At 43.0% G+C, this 16,436-nt stretch overlaps 1 protein-coding gene across 1 annotated transcript; it reads right to left on the reverse strand.

Moving 5' to 3' along the window:
- Positions 1-596: 596 nt before the first annotated feature.
- LOC110525830 (putative aminopeptidase W07G4.4) lies at positions 597-16,429 on the reverse strand. The gene is made up of 16 exons (XM_036979969.2): positions 16,055-16,429; positions 12,759-12,800; positions 12,446-12,536; positions 12,207-12,355; positions 11,975-12,083; positions 11,607-11,734; positions 4,682-4,781; positions 4,287-4,362; positions 2,647-2,732; positions 2,391-2,495; positions 2,214-2,289; positions 1,878-1,996; positions 1,706-1,789; positions 1,513-1,570; positions 1,205-1,386; positions 597-1,117 (listed from the first exon to the last, which is right to left on the reverse strand). The coding sequence occupies exons 1-16, from the start codon at positions 16,072-16,074 to the stop codon at positions 953-955; spliced, it is 1,590 nt and encodes a 529-aa protein (XP_036835864.2). The 5' UTR covers positions 16,075-16,429; the 3' UTR covers positions 597-952.
- Between the last annotated feature and the right edge of the window lie 7 nt (positions 16,430-16,436).

Raw genomic sequence — 16,436 nt, forward strand, 5'->3', positions numbered from 1 at the left:
TTCAACTGAAATGTGTCTTCCGCATTTAACCCAACCCCTTTGAGTCAGAGGTGCGGTGAGTTAAGACAATCATGAGAGAAAAGAGAAACCAACACTGCAGACTACGACTTCCTTATTAAGGGGACTTAAAAAAATAATTAGATATGTGGTAGCATGAGCGCAACTTTGGTTTTTAGAAGTGGGGGGCACACATAATGATATTTTTTTTTTCAGATAAACACTCCAAACAGCCTACCCAGCTGCTTTATCTAATGATAAAACTGGGGAGGGAAAAAAATGCAATTTCAGAATGTGGGGGGTGAAAGTGTTCCCAGTGAAAGTTGCACTCCTGTGTGGTAGTAGAGTGGTGATCTTAGGGCATACAATGTGTTGTGAAGTGTTATCAAATGTAATATTTTAATTGTATAAAACTGACTTAATGTTGTTGGACCACAGGAAGAGTAGCTGCTGCCCAGCAGCTAATGGGGATCCGTAATGAATATAAATAGACTTACAACCATATGATTGCTGACCTAGTAGGCCTACCTACGTAACCATTCCGCAATACCTGGAACTAGCAACAGCTAACATTGATTGAAATAAACAAAAACAATGTATTATTCTTGATATTGTACTTGATATTGTCTGGCACACAACCACATGACCTGCAACTCACAAAATGGCTGCATGAACAACAAAGCATGTTTGGTAATTGAGAGTGTATTCAATACAGTGACCCATGTTAGAAATAGGGGTAGAAAAAAATTGACATTTGAGGTTGAATGATAGTGCAGTAGCTTAGAAATAAAATCTATAGGACAACAGATCTTGATCGCATTGATGGATATCTGTGTTCATGAATACTTTGTGAAGCATCAATTGAACTGGCACTATCAGGACTGCTCTATGTGACATTTCTCATGAGATGGAAAATAGGGTCCATTCGACACATTCTATTTCTATCATCAAATTGCTAGGCTCTGGGCAGGGCGTCGTTGGGTTGATAGGCACTGGGTAGGATGTAGTTGGTAGCCATGGCGAGGATTGGAGCGCCGGTGGGAACACCAGGGAAGGGGCCGCTAGAGCCAGCGATGTCGATGTGAGAGTAAGGCAGAGGAGTGCCAGAGTCCACGCCGTGCTGATGGAGAGAAACAAGAAACACAAAAAAAAAGCGATTAGGTTAGATTCAGGGTTATGAACAGGGCTGTGGAGTGTGTGTGTGTACCTTGTCCAGCCCAGAGGCCATGATGAGGAAGGCAGCGGGGGTCTGATGTCCACGGGGGGTAGCAGAGGATGGTAGGTTGTTGCTTTGCAGAATCTCCTCATACTCGGACTTCCCCTTATGGAAGTCATAGTCCTCACGCCTGATACTGGACACCTCAAACAGATCACCCAGAACCTCCCCTGCTACAGAGAGTGAAAGAGAAAGGACTAACAGGTTACATACACCTTGTTCATACCAGAAAACCCATGTTCCGACCTGTAAACCCTGGTTTGCTGATTTGTTTGAATAGTGTGTGTCGAGCGTCTCACCTTTCTGCCACTGACGGGCATTGCCAGAGCGATGGGCAGCTCCGTTGTCCATGATGATCTATAACCGAAAGAGTTTAAATCAATAACTTTACATTATTAGCAATCATTCTCACCATGGCCAGTGTGCTATTATATAAAGAGCTTGTGTATCGTACAGTACAGATACTGTGTGTGTGTAAGGTTCAGTACACACAGAGTAGTTGGGTCCCATGGCTCTGATGGCATGTCCTGTCAGAGTGGCAATGGTAAACAGCTGAGGAGATACCTCATGCACCGCCTGTAGAGGAAGACATAAGATTAAGGTGACAGACAGGAGGTACAGGGAGAGTGGGGGAGGACGTGGAATAGAGTTGTGTATCCTTTACCTTCTCCTTCATCTCACAAAGCAGGTCGACCATCACCATGCGTCCCTCAGCATCGGTGTTCCCTACGCGAACCCTGCGACCCGCACGGGACACCACCAACTCATCAGCTACGTAGCAATCTGACAGAACAGAGAGAGAGAAACACAACACACAGTCCTTAAACCCTCATTCTGTCAGAGAGACAGAACATATCACACACACATATTTACAAGAGAGCAGGAAGAGGCCACCAACTACTCAGTAGGTGAAACCATTGAAATATAATCTATGTTAGATTTTTATTTTCTAGATTCTATTTCTATGGGTGAAACCCCCACCCCACGACATCACACTGACCTGAGCCCACGCTGTTCCTCACCATCGCCATGCCACCCACCACCTTCAGATGCTTGGGCTTGAGTTTGGCCAGGACCTGACAGGACACAGCTACATGTTAGCAGGAGTAACAGACTATGTCAGGGACTATGAGTCCACTAGTGATCACTGAGGGGTAACAAAGTATTAGTTATTTACCTGGAAGAACCCAGCCACGGCAGCAGCACCACACTTATCTCTGTGCATGCCAGCCATGATGCCACCAGCCTTGATGTCAGCTCCACCGGTGTCATAGGTGATGCCCTGAGAGAGAGAGAGAGAGAGAGAGAGAGAGACACACACACATAAATGCATGCATGTTACACACAGAAAAACATGGTCATGACATGATAGGAACACCCCACTCCATTATCAATTCATAATTCCCCCTCCTCCTCCTCTCTCTCCTGCTCACCTTGCCGACCAGCATCAGTGTGTGTTGAATGGGTCCTTCTCCACAGTACTGCAGCTTGATTACTCTGGCCTGGTGACGAGGCACAGCTACAGAAGACAAACCCACATGGATGAAAAAGACACACACACACACACAGTGCATTCGAAAAGTATTTAGGCCCCTAGAATTTTTCAACATTTTGTTATGTTACAGCCTTGTTCTAAAAAGGATTATTAAAAAACAGAAATACCTTATTTATATACGTATTCAGACCCTTCGCTATGAGACAGGAAATTGAGCTCAGGTGCATCCTGTTGCCATTGATCATCCTTGAGATGTTTCTTCAACTTGGTCCACCTGTGGTCAATTCAATTCATTGAACATGATTTGGAAAAGCACACACCTGTCTATAGAAAGGTCCCACAGTTAAAGCAGTGCATGTCTGAGCAAAAACCAAGCCATGAGGTCAAAGGAATTGTCCGTAGAGCTCAGAGACAGGACTGTGTTGAGGCACAAATCTGGGGAAGGGTACAAAAACATTTCTGCAGCATGGAAGGTCCCCAAGAACACAGTGGCCGCCATCATTTTTAATGGAAGAAGTTTGGAAACACTAAGACTCTTTCTAGAGCTGGAGTACGGCCAAACTGAGCAATCCGGGGAGAAGGGTCTTGGTCAGGGAGGTGACCAAGAACCCGATGGAGCTCTAACAGAGCTCCAGAGTTCCTCTGTGGAGATGGGAGAACCTTCCAGAAGGACAACCATCTCTGCAGCACTCCACCAATCAGGCCTTCATGGTAGAGTGGCCAGACAGAACTCTTAAGTAAAAAGCACATGGCAGCCCGCTTGGAGTTTGCTAAAAGGCACCTAAAGACTCTCAGACCATGAGAAACAAGATTCTCTGGTCTGATGAAACCAAGATTGAACTCTTGGGCCTGAATGCTAAGTGTCACGTCTGGAGGAAACCTGGCACCATCCCTGCGGTGAAGCATGGTGGTGGCAGCGTCATGCTGTGGGGATGTTGTTCAGCAGCAGGGACTGGGAGACTAGTCAGGATTGAGGGAAAGATTAACAGAGCAAAGTACAAAGAGATCCTTGATGAAAACCTACTCCAGAGCACTCAGGACCTCAGACTGGGGCGAAGGTTCACTTTCCAACAGGGCAACGACCATAAGCACAAAGCCAAGACAACGCAGGGTTGGCTTCATGACAAGTCTTTGAATGTATTTTAGTAGCCCAGCCAGAGCCTGGACGAACCCGATTGAACATCTCTGGAGAGACCTGAAAATAGCTGTGCAATGATGCTCGCCGTCCAACCTGACAGAGCTTGAAAGGATCTGCAGAGACGAATGGGAGAAACTCCCCAAATACAGGTGTGCCAAGCTTGTAGCGTCATATCCAAGAAGACTTGAGGCTGTAATCGCTGCAAAAGATGCTTCAATAAAGTACTGAGTAAAGGGTGTAAATACTTATGTAAATGAGATATTTCTGTGTTTTTTTCTTTCTAAAAACCTGTTTTTACTTTGTCATTATGGAGTATTGTGTGTAGCTTGAGGGGAATAAACAATCTAAATCGATTTTAAAATAAGGTTGTAACGAAACAAAATGTGGAAAAAGTCAAGGGGTCTAAATACTTTCCGAATGCACTGTACACACACACTTACCATTGGCACAGCGGTTCACAGCAGCGAGGCAGGGATACTCCTTCTCCAGCACCTTCAGATCACTCACCACATCCACCTGAGACAGGCCGGCTCAGCATTATCACATTAACACATTAGTGAGATCCAGTACTTGAGAGAAGTAGAAATGACATATGCTGGCGCTACTAAAGGCTTCTATGGCATGGGGTGCTCATCTACGTAAAGTCATATTCCAACAAAGAAAAGGTGATGGCATCTCCCAAAAAGACCACAACTAAGAGCTTTGACAATGACAGCAACACATTTTTTTAACCAATAAAAAAGCCCTATGAATAAAATACTTCTGTTGTCTTTTTGGGAGATACCATCCCCTTTTCTTTTTTTTTGGATGTATGATTAAAGCATGTCTCTCTCACCTGTACTAGGCTCTCCTTAAAGAGGGCCTGGACGTACTCAGCTACACGAGGAGCAGCCATCCTCTCAGGATCAGACCCTCCTATGTCACGGCAAGCAAGCCTGGAGAGAGAAAGATCATATATACACACTACCATTCAAAAGTTTGGGGTCACTTATAAATGTCCTTGTTTTTGAAAGAAAATCACATTTTTGTCCATTAAAATAACGTCAAATTGATCAGAAATACAGTGTAGACATTGTTAATGTTGTAAATGACTATTGGAGCTGGAAATGGCAGATTTGTTATGGTATATCTACATAGGCGTACAGAAGCCCATTATCAGCATCCATCACTCCTGTGTTCCAATGGCACGTTGTGTTAGTTAATCCAAGTTTATCATTTTAAAAAGGCTAATTGATCATTAGAAAACCGTTTTGCAATTATATTAGCACAGCTGAAAACTGTTGTGCTGATTAAAGGATTGGCCTTCTTTAGACTAGTTGAGTATCTGGAGCATCAGCATTTGTGGGTTCGATTACAGGCTCAAAATGGCCAGAAACAAAGTATTTTCTTCTGAAACTCATCCGTCTATTCTTGTTCTGAGAAATGAAGAATATTCAATGTGAGAAATTGCCAAGAAACTGAAGATCTCGTACAACGCTCCCTTCAAAGAACAGCGCAAACTGTCTCTAACCAGAATAGAACGAGGAGTGGGAGGCCCCGGTGCACAACTGAGCAAGAGGAGAAGTACATTAGTGTCTCGTTTGAGAAACAGACGCCTCAAAAGTCCTCAAATGGCAGCTTCATTAAATAGTACCCGCAAAACACCAGTCTCAACGTCAACAGTGAAGAGGTGACTCCAGGATGCTGACCTTCTAGGCAGAGTTCCTCTGTCCAGTGTCTGTTCTTGTGCCTTATCTTCATCTTTTATTTTTATTGGCCAGTCTGAGATATGGCTTTTTCTTTGCAACTCTGTCTAGAAGGCCAGCATCCTGGAGTCGCCTCTTCACTGTTGACGTTGAGACGGGTGTTTTGTTTTTATTGATTGGTCAGTTACCCTAGTCAATTCCCTACTTTTAACACTGACACAGTAATAAACAGCTCTAACGTTACAGGCTTCATTGTCAAATCAAATGTTATTGGTCACATACACGTGATTAGCAGAACTTAATGCGGGTGTAGCGAAATGCTAGTAGCTCCGACAGTGCAGTAATATCTAACAAATTACACAACATATACCCAATACACACATCTAAGTAGGAATGAATTAAGACTATATACACATGGACGAGCGATCTCAGAGCGGCAAGGACTAAGATACAGTATAATAGTATAGAAAAACAGAATACACATATGAGATTATTAATGCAAGATATGTACGCATTATTACGTGAATGAGGTACCGTAGAATAGTATAGAAAACACATGAGATGAGTAATGCCAGATATGTAAACATGGTGCACAGTAGAGGTCTGCACAGACCGTTTTCTTCATCCGCTCCCGCCCACACTCACTGGCTTTCTGTCTGACTCCCATGTTCCCAAACCCAACCGCAGTCCCGCAATGTTTTTATTTATGTAACCTTTATTTAACTGGGCAAGTCAGTTAAGAACAAATTCTTATTTACAATGACGGCCTACCCCGGCTTGGTTTTCACTCTGACATGCACTGTCAATTGTGGGACCTTATGTAGACAGGTGTGCTAGTGCTGGCAGCACTAGCACACTATTTGGGAGACAGAGATACTAATGAATATCCACCAACAAGCTTCATTCTAGAGCTGGCTGAATATGTTTTGACGTACAACTATTTTAGGTTTGATGATGAATAGTACCTCCAAAAGAATGGAACATTGATGGGCTCCACATTCGCTCTGAGTTATGCTAACCTTCATGTGGGTCTTTTTGAAGAAAGTTTTGTTGATTAATAATGAAAACTAAAATCTATTTTTAAATAAAGTCCTGAAGTGGTATCGTTATATTGACAACGTTTTTTTGCATATGGGAAGGAACTGAAAAAGAGCCGTCAGATTTTATGGCACTACTCAATGACCCCAATCTCAAATTCACTATTGAATGTGACACTCAACGTGTTCATTATCTCGATATGTGGATTGAAAAATCAAATGGAACCCTGTTTACAACTCTGTATAGGAAAGAAACAGACAGAAATACTCTATTGCAGGGGGACAGCTTCCATCCTGAGCCAATAAAAAGAGGACTTCCAAGAAGCCAATTTTTCCGACTGCGCCTTGTATGCCACTCCACAGAGGATTATCTAGGAAAAGCAGCGGAGATGCGCACTGGGTTTCTAAGAAGAGGGTATTCGCCACAATGTGTGGATGAAGCTCTTAATTTGGCATGGGGAAAAACACGAGATGAACTGTTACAAAAAAGACCCGCTAAACACTGGCATATTTCATCATCGGACCCAGCTTTGCCGGCTGATTTTAAAAATCCACCACTTATTGTGTATAGGAGGTCGCAATTTACGCGATAAATTGGTTCATGCCAACTGCCAGCCACAAAAGAAAACCAGCCAGGCCCTTTTACGCTCTCTACCAAATGGTAGCTATAAATGCAGAGGATGCGCACAGTGCAACAATATGATGAAGTGTGAATATTTCTGCCACCCACACACAGGAAAACAGTTCCAAATAAATGACATTATTACGTGTTCCATCACCCATGTTATTTACATTATTAAATGTCCATGTGGGCTCTGCTATGTCGTTAAAACCTCCCGCACTCTCAAACAGAGAATTAGTGAACATAAAAGTTCAATCAGGAGAAACGACAGGGATTATCCAGTCGCAGTACATTTTAATGATCTAAAGCATGACATTTCTACTTTTAGATTTTGTGGCATAGAGAAAGTTAAGATATCAGACAGGGGAGGTGATATTAATAATACTCTGAGTAAAAGAGAATGTTTTTGGATTTTCATCCATCAGACATCATTTCCTAAAGGACTTAATGATGAAATGCCTATGCATGTTATGTTGTGAATTTGAACATGAATTATGTGCCTATTTAAGATTACGCTGATGTTTTTGTACGATGTACCCAATGATTAATGAAAACTTGCTATGTCCTCATTGTGGTTTTACAGACGTGTTTAATAGGTAACTGAGCTAAACGACTACCCCCCCGTAGCACTCACTTCCGTCATCATGAAGTGCTTTGAGAGACTAGTCAAGGAACATATCACCTCCACCCTACCTGACACCCTATACCCATTCCAATTTGCTTACCGCCCCAATAGGTCCACAGACGACGCAATGGCAACCACACTGCCCTAACCCATCTGGACAAGAGGAATACCTATGTGAGAATGCTGTTCATCGACTACAGCTCAGCATTTAACACCATAGTACCCTCCAAACTCGTCATCTAGCTCGAGACCCTGGGTCTCGACCCCACCCTGTGCAACTGGGTACTGGACTTCCTGACAGGCCACCCCCCAGGTGGTGAGGGTAGGTAACAACATCTCCACCCCGCTGATCCTCAACACTGGGGCCCCACAAGGGTGCGTTCTGAGCCCTCACATGTACTCCCTGTTCACCCACGACTGTGTGGCCATGCACGCCTCCAACTCAATCATCAAGTTTGCGGATGACACTACAGTGGTAGGCTTGATTACCAACAACGACGAGACGGCCTACAGGGAGGAGGTGAGGGCCCTTGGAGTGTGGTGTCAGGAAAATAACCTCACACTCAACGTCAACAAAACAAAGGAGATGATTGTGGACTTCAGGAAACAGCAGAGGGAGCACCCCCCTAGTAAGTTAAGTTCCTCAGCGTACACATCACGGACAAACTGAATTGGTCCACCCACAAAGACAGCATCGTGAAGAAGGCGCAGCAGCGCCTCTTCAACCTCAGGAGGCTGAAGAAATTCAGCTCGTCACCAAAAGCACTCACAAACTTCTACAGATGTACAATCGAGAGCATCCTGTCGGGCTGTATCACCGCCTGGTACGGCAACTGCTCCGCCCACAACCGTAAGGCGCTCCAGAGGGTAGTGAGGTCTGCACAACGCATCACCGGGGGCAAACTACCTGCCCTCCAGGACACCTACACCACCCGTCACAGGAAGACCATAAAGATCATCAAGGACAACAACCACCCGAGCCACTGCCTGTTCACCCCGTTATCATCCAGAAGGCGAGGTCAATACAGGTGCATCAAAGCAGGGACCGAGAGACTGAAAAACTGCTTCTATCTCAAGGCCATCAGACTGTTAAACGGCCACCACTAACATTGAGTGGCTGCTACCAACATACAGACTCAACTCCAGCCACTTTAATAATGGAAATTGATGTAAAAGATGTATCACTAGCCACTTTAAACAATGCCACTTAATATAATGTTTACATACCGACATTACTCATCTCATACAGTGGGGCAAAAAATTATTTAGTCAGCCACCAATTGTGCAAGTTTTCGCACTTAAAAACTTAAAACTTAATTTTCATCATAGGTACACTTCAACTATGACAGACAAAATGAGGGAAGAAAATCCAGAAAAATCACATTGTAGGATTTTTAATTAATTTATTTGCAAATTATGGTGGAAAATAAGTATTTGGTCACCTACAAACAAGCAAGATTTCTGGCTCTCACAGACCTGTAACAACTTCTTTAAGAGGCTCCTCTGTCCTCCACTCGTTACCTGTATTAATGGCACCTGTTTGAACTTGTTATCAGTATAAAAGACACCTGTCCACAACCTCAAACAGTCACACTCCAAACTCCACTATGGCCAAGACCAAAGAGCTGTCAAAGGACACCAGAAACAAAATTGTAGACCTTCACCAGGCTGGGAAGACTGAATCTGCAATAGGTAAGCAGCTTGGTTTGAAGAAATCAACTGTGGGAGCAATTATTAGGAAATAGAAGACATACAAGACCACTGATAATCTCCCTCGATCTGGGGCTCCACGCAAGATCTCACCCTGTGGGGTCAAAATGATCACAAGAACGGTGAGCAAAAATCCCAGAACCACACGGGGGGACCTAGTGAATGACCTGCAGAGAGCTGGGACCAAAGTAACAAAGCCTACCATCAGTAACACACTACGCCGCCAGGGACTCAAATCCTGCAGTGCCAGACGTGTCCCCCTGCTTAAGCCAGTACATGTTCAGGCCCGTCTGAAGTTTGCTAGAGAGCATTTGGATGATCCAGAAGAAGATTGGGAGAATGTCATATGGTCAGATGAAACCAAAATATAACTTTTTGGTAAAAACTCAACTCGTCGTGTTTGGAGGACAAAGAATGCTGAGTTGCATCCAAAGAACACCATACCTACTGTGACGCATGGGGGTGGAAACATCAAGCTTTGGGGCTGTTTTTCTGCAAAGGGACCTGGCCGACTGATCCGTGTAAAGGAAAGAATGAACGGGGCCATGTATCGTGAGATTTTGAGTGAAAACCTTCCATCAGCAAGGGCATTGAAGATGAAACATGGCTGGGTCTTTCAGCATGACAATGATCCCAAACACACCGCCCGGGCAACGAAGGAGTGGCTTCGTAAGAAGCATTTCAAGGTCCTGGAGTGGCCTAGCCAGTCTCCAGATCTCAACCCCATAGAAAATATTTGGAGGGAGTTGAAAGTCCGTGTTGCCCAGCAACAGCCCTAAAACATCACTGCTCTAGAGGAGATCTGCATGGAGGAATGGGCAATAAATACCAGCAACAGTGTGTGAAAACCTTGGGAAGACTTACAGAAAACGTTTGACCTCTGTCATTGCCAACAAAGGGTATATAACAAAGTATTGAGATAAACTTTTGTTATTGACCAAATACTTATTTTCCACCATCATTTGCAAATACATTCATTAACAATCCTACAATGTGATTTTCTGGATTTTTTTTCTCATTTTGTCTGTCATAGTTGAAGTGTACCTATGATGAATTACAGGTCTCTCGCATCTTTTTAAGTGGGAGAACTTGCACAATTGGTGGCTGACTAAATACTTTTGTCCCACTGTATGTATATCCTGTACTCGATACCATCTACTGCATCTCGCCTATTCATACATCTTTATGTACATATTCTTTATCCCTTTACACTTGTGTGTATAAGGTAGTAGTTGTGGAATTGTTAGGTTAGATTACTCGTTGGTTATTACTGCATTGTCGGAACTAGAAGCACAAGCATTTCGCTACACTCACATTAACATCTGCTAACCATGTGTATGTGACAAATAAAATTTGATTTGATATTTATACAGTTCTGTAATATTTATGAAATGCATATTGGTATATTTGGTAGCACTTTATTTTTCCTTTGCCTCCAACCCCTTTCGATGTGTTGAACGGATTTGGGTGGTGCTAGGTCTACATAAGGGTGCTAATTTCAAAAATAATTCACAAAAGCTCTGACGAGGGCCATGAGGCCGATACGTAAGCTTATTAAATATCAGTGATACTATCAAGAGCAGTGTGCGGTTTCCTTTTTCCTTCATTACCCTTAAGTTGAGAGGCCATCGTCAAGACCAAAACTATGCAAAAACATTACATATATATATATATATATCTTTTTTTTTGGCCCTACTGCTATTAGCCCATGTAATAACACATTCACTACATGGAACAACAGATAGTTCCCCCCCCCCAATGTATGTAACCCTTTATTTTTGGCACTAAACAGTCTCCATATATGCTTCCATACATTTAAAAATATATATATACCGGGCGACCTTCAGATGAATCTTGTGAGGCCTGTGGCCGTCCTAAAGCAAAACAACCGATGTCTCATGGTCTGACACCGCTCTAGTACCGTCACCTTTCACCGCAGATGAGGAAGTGCGACATCGTAGGATGTGGCGGAAATGTTTAATTCCAAGATGGAGGAAAATCTATCCCAACAGACCTAATGGGCCCTTGAGGAAAATCTGTTCAGCATGATCACATTTAACATATAAAAATGCGCAACTCACCGTCCACTCTCCAGAGCGGAGACCAGGTCCACCAACTCCTTCCCCTGGGCCTCCTGGTCCACCCACAACCCTAGAACACACACTTTATACTGGCTTGGCTTCACAGACACCTCCCTCACCTCCAGAGGCTGGAAGAGAGTGAGAGAGGGGGAAGAGAGTGAGAGGGGAAAGAGAGAGATTGTGGATAAAGGATGAATGTCAGCACCACATTTGGAGCAAAAGACAATCGAGCTCCACCTGTGTGCAAAGGGTCTGTTTATTTTTTTTTTGGGGGGGGGGGGGCATAGGAGTGCCTTCAGCTCGAAACATTGCACAATAAAACAATGGAAGAAATCGTCAGTGTTCAGGTATCGATTCAGTGTTCTCACCATGTAGAGGGCGTGCAGGGCCCCTAGGGCAGCAACCATGGTGCTCCTGTCATAGCTGCTGTGACGAGGACAGACCAGCAGGGGGCGCTGCATGCCTGCTTTCATGGCCCTGAAGAAATACCCACAGTACATGGTAATGAATGGGAGAGATACACACAGGACAGGAATACAGATATGTAGTAACCTCTTGGTACATTTTGTGTGTGTGTGTGTATTTGGTGTTGACTTGTACCTCTTGATGCCATTAACGGCTGCGTCGCTGAAGCGTCGGACGTCATCGTAGTCCCGGTTAACGGGCCCGGTGGACGCAAACACCAAGCGTTTACCAGGCAACCCCGGAACCATCAACACCACCACCTTATCTCCCAGACCACAGTCCACCTTGAGGAGAAATGAGAGAGGAGAAGAGAAAGTAGGAGGAGTATATTCATCTATCTATGTTGTTGGTGTGGGTGTGTGCGCGTGACTCACAGAGCTGTAGTCCTGCAGAGGTGCTTTCAGACATTCCAGCTCCTTGGGCAGCGTGTCATAACTCTGGGTCACCAAGACTACGCCATCATAACTAGGAGAAAACACACACAGAGCACACACATTTTGTTCTTCCACCCTTGTGGCGAAATAAAATGAAATATCCAAATCCTATTTTCCCTAATCCCAACCTTAACCACTAACCCAAAACCTAATCTTAAAATAGCATTTGACTGTCCCCAGGAGAGAGAATTCTCCTGGTTTAACCCCACCCCCACACGACATGTGACCTGATCAGCAGTTCCTCAATACTCACTTCTGGTTCTTACAGTCAGTGGTCCACTCGATGGGCTGGACGCTATAGAGAGAAACGCACATTCAATACAGCTCAATAGTACTGGTCTTGAAGGTCCAACTCAGTAGCCTGGTCCCAGATTTGTTTGTGCTCTTGCCAACTAACTCCATTGCTGCCATTGTTAAGCCAAACATTGTTTGGCATGACAATGGGTGACCAAGGAGTTGGCTACAATTATAGCACAAACAGACAGCACTGGTTACCAACTCAGAAAATTGTGATAAAAAAATTGCTTTAAATTCCTGTTTGGTATTCTCTGCTGCAGGGTTGGTGATATCAGTGACATTGGGTCAAAGTCTGGCTTCGGAGAAACCTTTGGTCTCCAGATAATCTGCAGGATTTGTGCACACTTTGACATCTCATTAGTCTAAAGCAGCTCTTTTGCGTTCACCTGTCCAGTCTATTAACATCAGTACAAATGCAGAAAGAAAGGAGATGAGGAAAGGACATACCTTTAGACCATTGAGATGCACCCTGGGATTTAATATATGCCATTTAGCAGACGCTTTTATCCAAAGAGACTTATAGCCATGCGTGCATACACTTTAAGCATGAGTGGTCCTGGCAATTAAACCCATTATCCTGGCAATGCAAGTGCCATGCTCTACCAACTGAGCTACAGAGGACCTAGCCCATTCAATAGATGATCAGGTTAAACGGTATACCGTCTATTCACAAAGCTGTTTGCCGCTTGAGGCAAATTCCCCAACGCTTCCCAAATGCTCTGTCTAAATGGAAATATGCCTGGCACCCGTTACAGTTTTGGAAACGTTTGGAACTTAACTCTCATAAGGAAGAAATACTTTTTCAAATACAAAAGATCCACTTACTGTACGCAGTTAAGGAAAATTGCACCTAGCTGTACTTAGAGAAACACTGGAAATGTGGAATGGAATGGTCCAATGGAAATGCGAGCGCAAGGTGAGAGGATGTGTCGTAGCAGAGGCTGTGTGTAAAAACATCAGGGTGAAACTTTGCTAAAATGCGCACAGTAAGTGTATATTTTGTATTCTAAAGATTCTTTCTCGCTTATATGAAAGTTAAGTTCGGAAGGTTTCACAAAACCGTATCGCAAGTTAAGCTTATTTGTGTTTAGACAGAGCGCCAGGATTAAACAGAGCGTGGGGATTGTAGTTCACATGGAGCCAGCTGTGATCCTTACCATCAGCTGAGAACCCAAAGGGGGGACCGGCTGTAAACTGGGTATACCCCCTTGGGGTCTAGAGAGATACAAAGGACAATGAGAGTTGCAGACTATATAAGCCTGACTTAGTACTCATCTTTCCATTGCACAAACCATGCTTTGAATGAAATGCAGTATTCTAAAAAGGACATTGTTCCCTTTCTCTCAACCTTCCTTTCCTGTCATGTGTGTAGATTCATGCATTTGGAACGAGAATAATATGTAATGACGTCATATGGGGAACATTTCAATTTGAGATACTGTTTTGAGGGAAGTAACAAGAAGTAGGCACATGACCTAGCAACAGAAAGTACAAATTGGAAGATTAGATAGGACAATGGGGCTTTAATAGAAAGCTAGTTTGCTGGTACTTGGGAGGAAAAATTGCAACTATCTGGCTAAGTAGCTGTCTGCAAAGACAATGGACAGTCCACTCCTTGCAGATAGATCATGGGGATTTAAATACAGTGCCTTCAGAAAGCATTCATACCCCTTTACTTATTCCACATTATGTTTTACAGTCTGAATTCAAAATGGATTAAATAGATTTTCTCTCTCACCAATCTTCACACAATACCCCATAATGACAAAGTGAACACATGCTTTCAAAAAATATTAGCAATTTATTGAAAATTAAATACAAACTCTAATTTACATAAGTATTCAAACCTCTGAGTCAATACATGTTAGAATCACCTTTAGCAGCTGTGAGTCTAAGAGCTTTGCACACCTGGATCATACAATAATTCTTCCAAGCTCTGTCAAGTTGGTTGTTGATCATCGCTAGACAGACATTTTCAAATCTTACCATAGATTTTAAAGACGATTTAAGTCAACTAACTAGGCCAGTCAGGGACATTCAATGTCATCTTGGTAAACAACTCCAGTGTATATTTTACATTGTGTTTTAGGTTATTGTCCTACTGGAAGGTGAATTTGTCTCCCATTGTCAGTAAGCAGTCTGAACTAGGTTTTCCTCTAGTATTCTGCCTGTGCTTAGCTCTATTCTGTTTATTTTTATCCTCCAAAAACCTCCCTAGTCCTTGCTGATGACAAGCATACCAATAACATGATGCAACCATCACCATGCTTGAAAATATGAAGAGTGGTACTCAGTGATGCGTTGTTTGCACCAATCATAATACTTTGTATTCAGGACATAAAAGTTCATTTCTTTGCCACATTGCAAAAAGGATGCATGTTTTGGAATATTTGTATTCTGTACAGGCTTCTTTCTTTTTAAGCTGTCATTTACCTTAGTGTTGTGGAGTAATTTCAATGTTTATCCATCCTCAGTTCTCTCCTATCACAGCCATTAAACTAGAACTGTTTTAAAGTCACCATTGGTCTCATGGTGAAATCCCTGAGTGGTTTCCTTCGTCTTTGGCAACAGAGTTAGGAAGGGCGCCTGTATCTTTGTAGTGACTGGGTGTATTGACACACCATCAAAAGTGTAATGAATAATTTCACCATGCTCAAAGGGATATTCAATGTCTGCTTTATTTATTTATACACATCTACCAATGTTGCCCTTCTTTACAAGGCATTGGAAAACCTCCCTGGTCTTTGTGGTTGTATCTGTGCTTGAAAAGCACTGCTTGACTGAGGACCCTTACAGATAATTGTATGTGTGGGGTATAGAGATGGGGTAGTCATTCAAAAATCATGTTAAACACCATTATTGCACACAAAGTTAGTCCATTCAACTTAAGTAAATGTTTACTCCTGCACTTATTTAGGCTTGCCATAACAACTAACAAATCTAAAACCATTCCACGTTATCATGATGGGCTATTTTGTGCGTGGGCCTGTGAAACAAAATCTAAATTTAATCAATTTAGAATTCAGGCTGTAACACAACAAAATTAGGAAAAAGTCAAGGGGTGTGAATACTTTCTGAAGGCACTGTGTGCACTCAATCATGTTTAGGAAAACCACGTCTCAATAAATTCCATTGCTCATTCATTAATTAATACGCAATAACAACAGATCCTCCACGCATGCATTTCATGAAGTACATATTCTGACGGAAAATTTGCACGGAACGGCTAAATGTATGAATAAATGGGCTTACTGGGTACACATTGCTGGCATTCCGACGTCTTGAGGGAAAAAGACAGCAAGCTAAGCCGTCAGCTGACACAACCAAGCTTCCTCGGTCAATCACGTGATTTATCAACGTCCTTTCAACCTAGTCCTGGGAGTTGTAATTTTTACATACTGATTACTACGCGGAAATGTGCAAGTTATCTACACATAAAAAAATATCCAAATATAGTATAAATTGGAAGTGTTATATATATTATGTACATACTAGAGAAGTATCTACACTTCCGATTATATATAACTGAGAGCATTGAGTGACAGTATCCAATAAACTGAACTACAAATACCGAACCAGGAAGTCCAATCCTGTTGTCTGTTCAGTAGACAAGCCAGCAAGGGGAGTGCCTGAT

Source organism: Oncorhynchus mykiss, chromosome 6 (genome assembly GCF_057628025.1).
Source record: "Oncorhynchus mykiss isolate SJ-2025 chromosome 6, ASM5762802v1, whole genome shotgun sequence".
NCBI classification, from domain to species: Eukaryota; Metazoa; Chordata; class Actinopteri; order Salmoniformes; family Salmonidae; genus Oncorhynchus; species Oncorhynchus mykiss.

Excerpts from the sequence above, each read along its gene's own strand:
- LOC110525830 (XM_036979969.2), bottom strand. The coding sequence starts at position 16,074 with ATGCCAGCAATGTGTACCCA. Across the intron at positions 4,363-4,681 it reads TTAAGGAGAGCCTAGTACAG|GTGGATGTGGTGAGTGATCT; the intron begins GTGAGAGAGACA and ends GGCCTGTCTCAG. Across the intron at positions 1,790-1,877 it reads TTTGTGAGATGAAGGAGAAG|GCGGTGCATGAGGTATCTCC; the intron begins GTAAAGGATACA and ends CTTCCTCTACAG.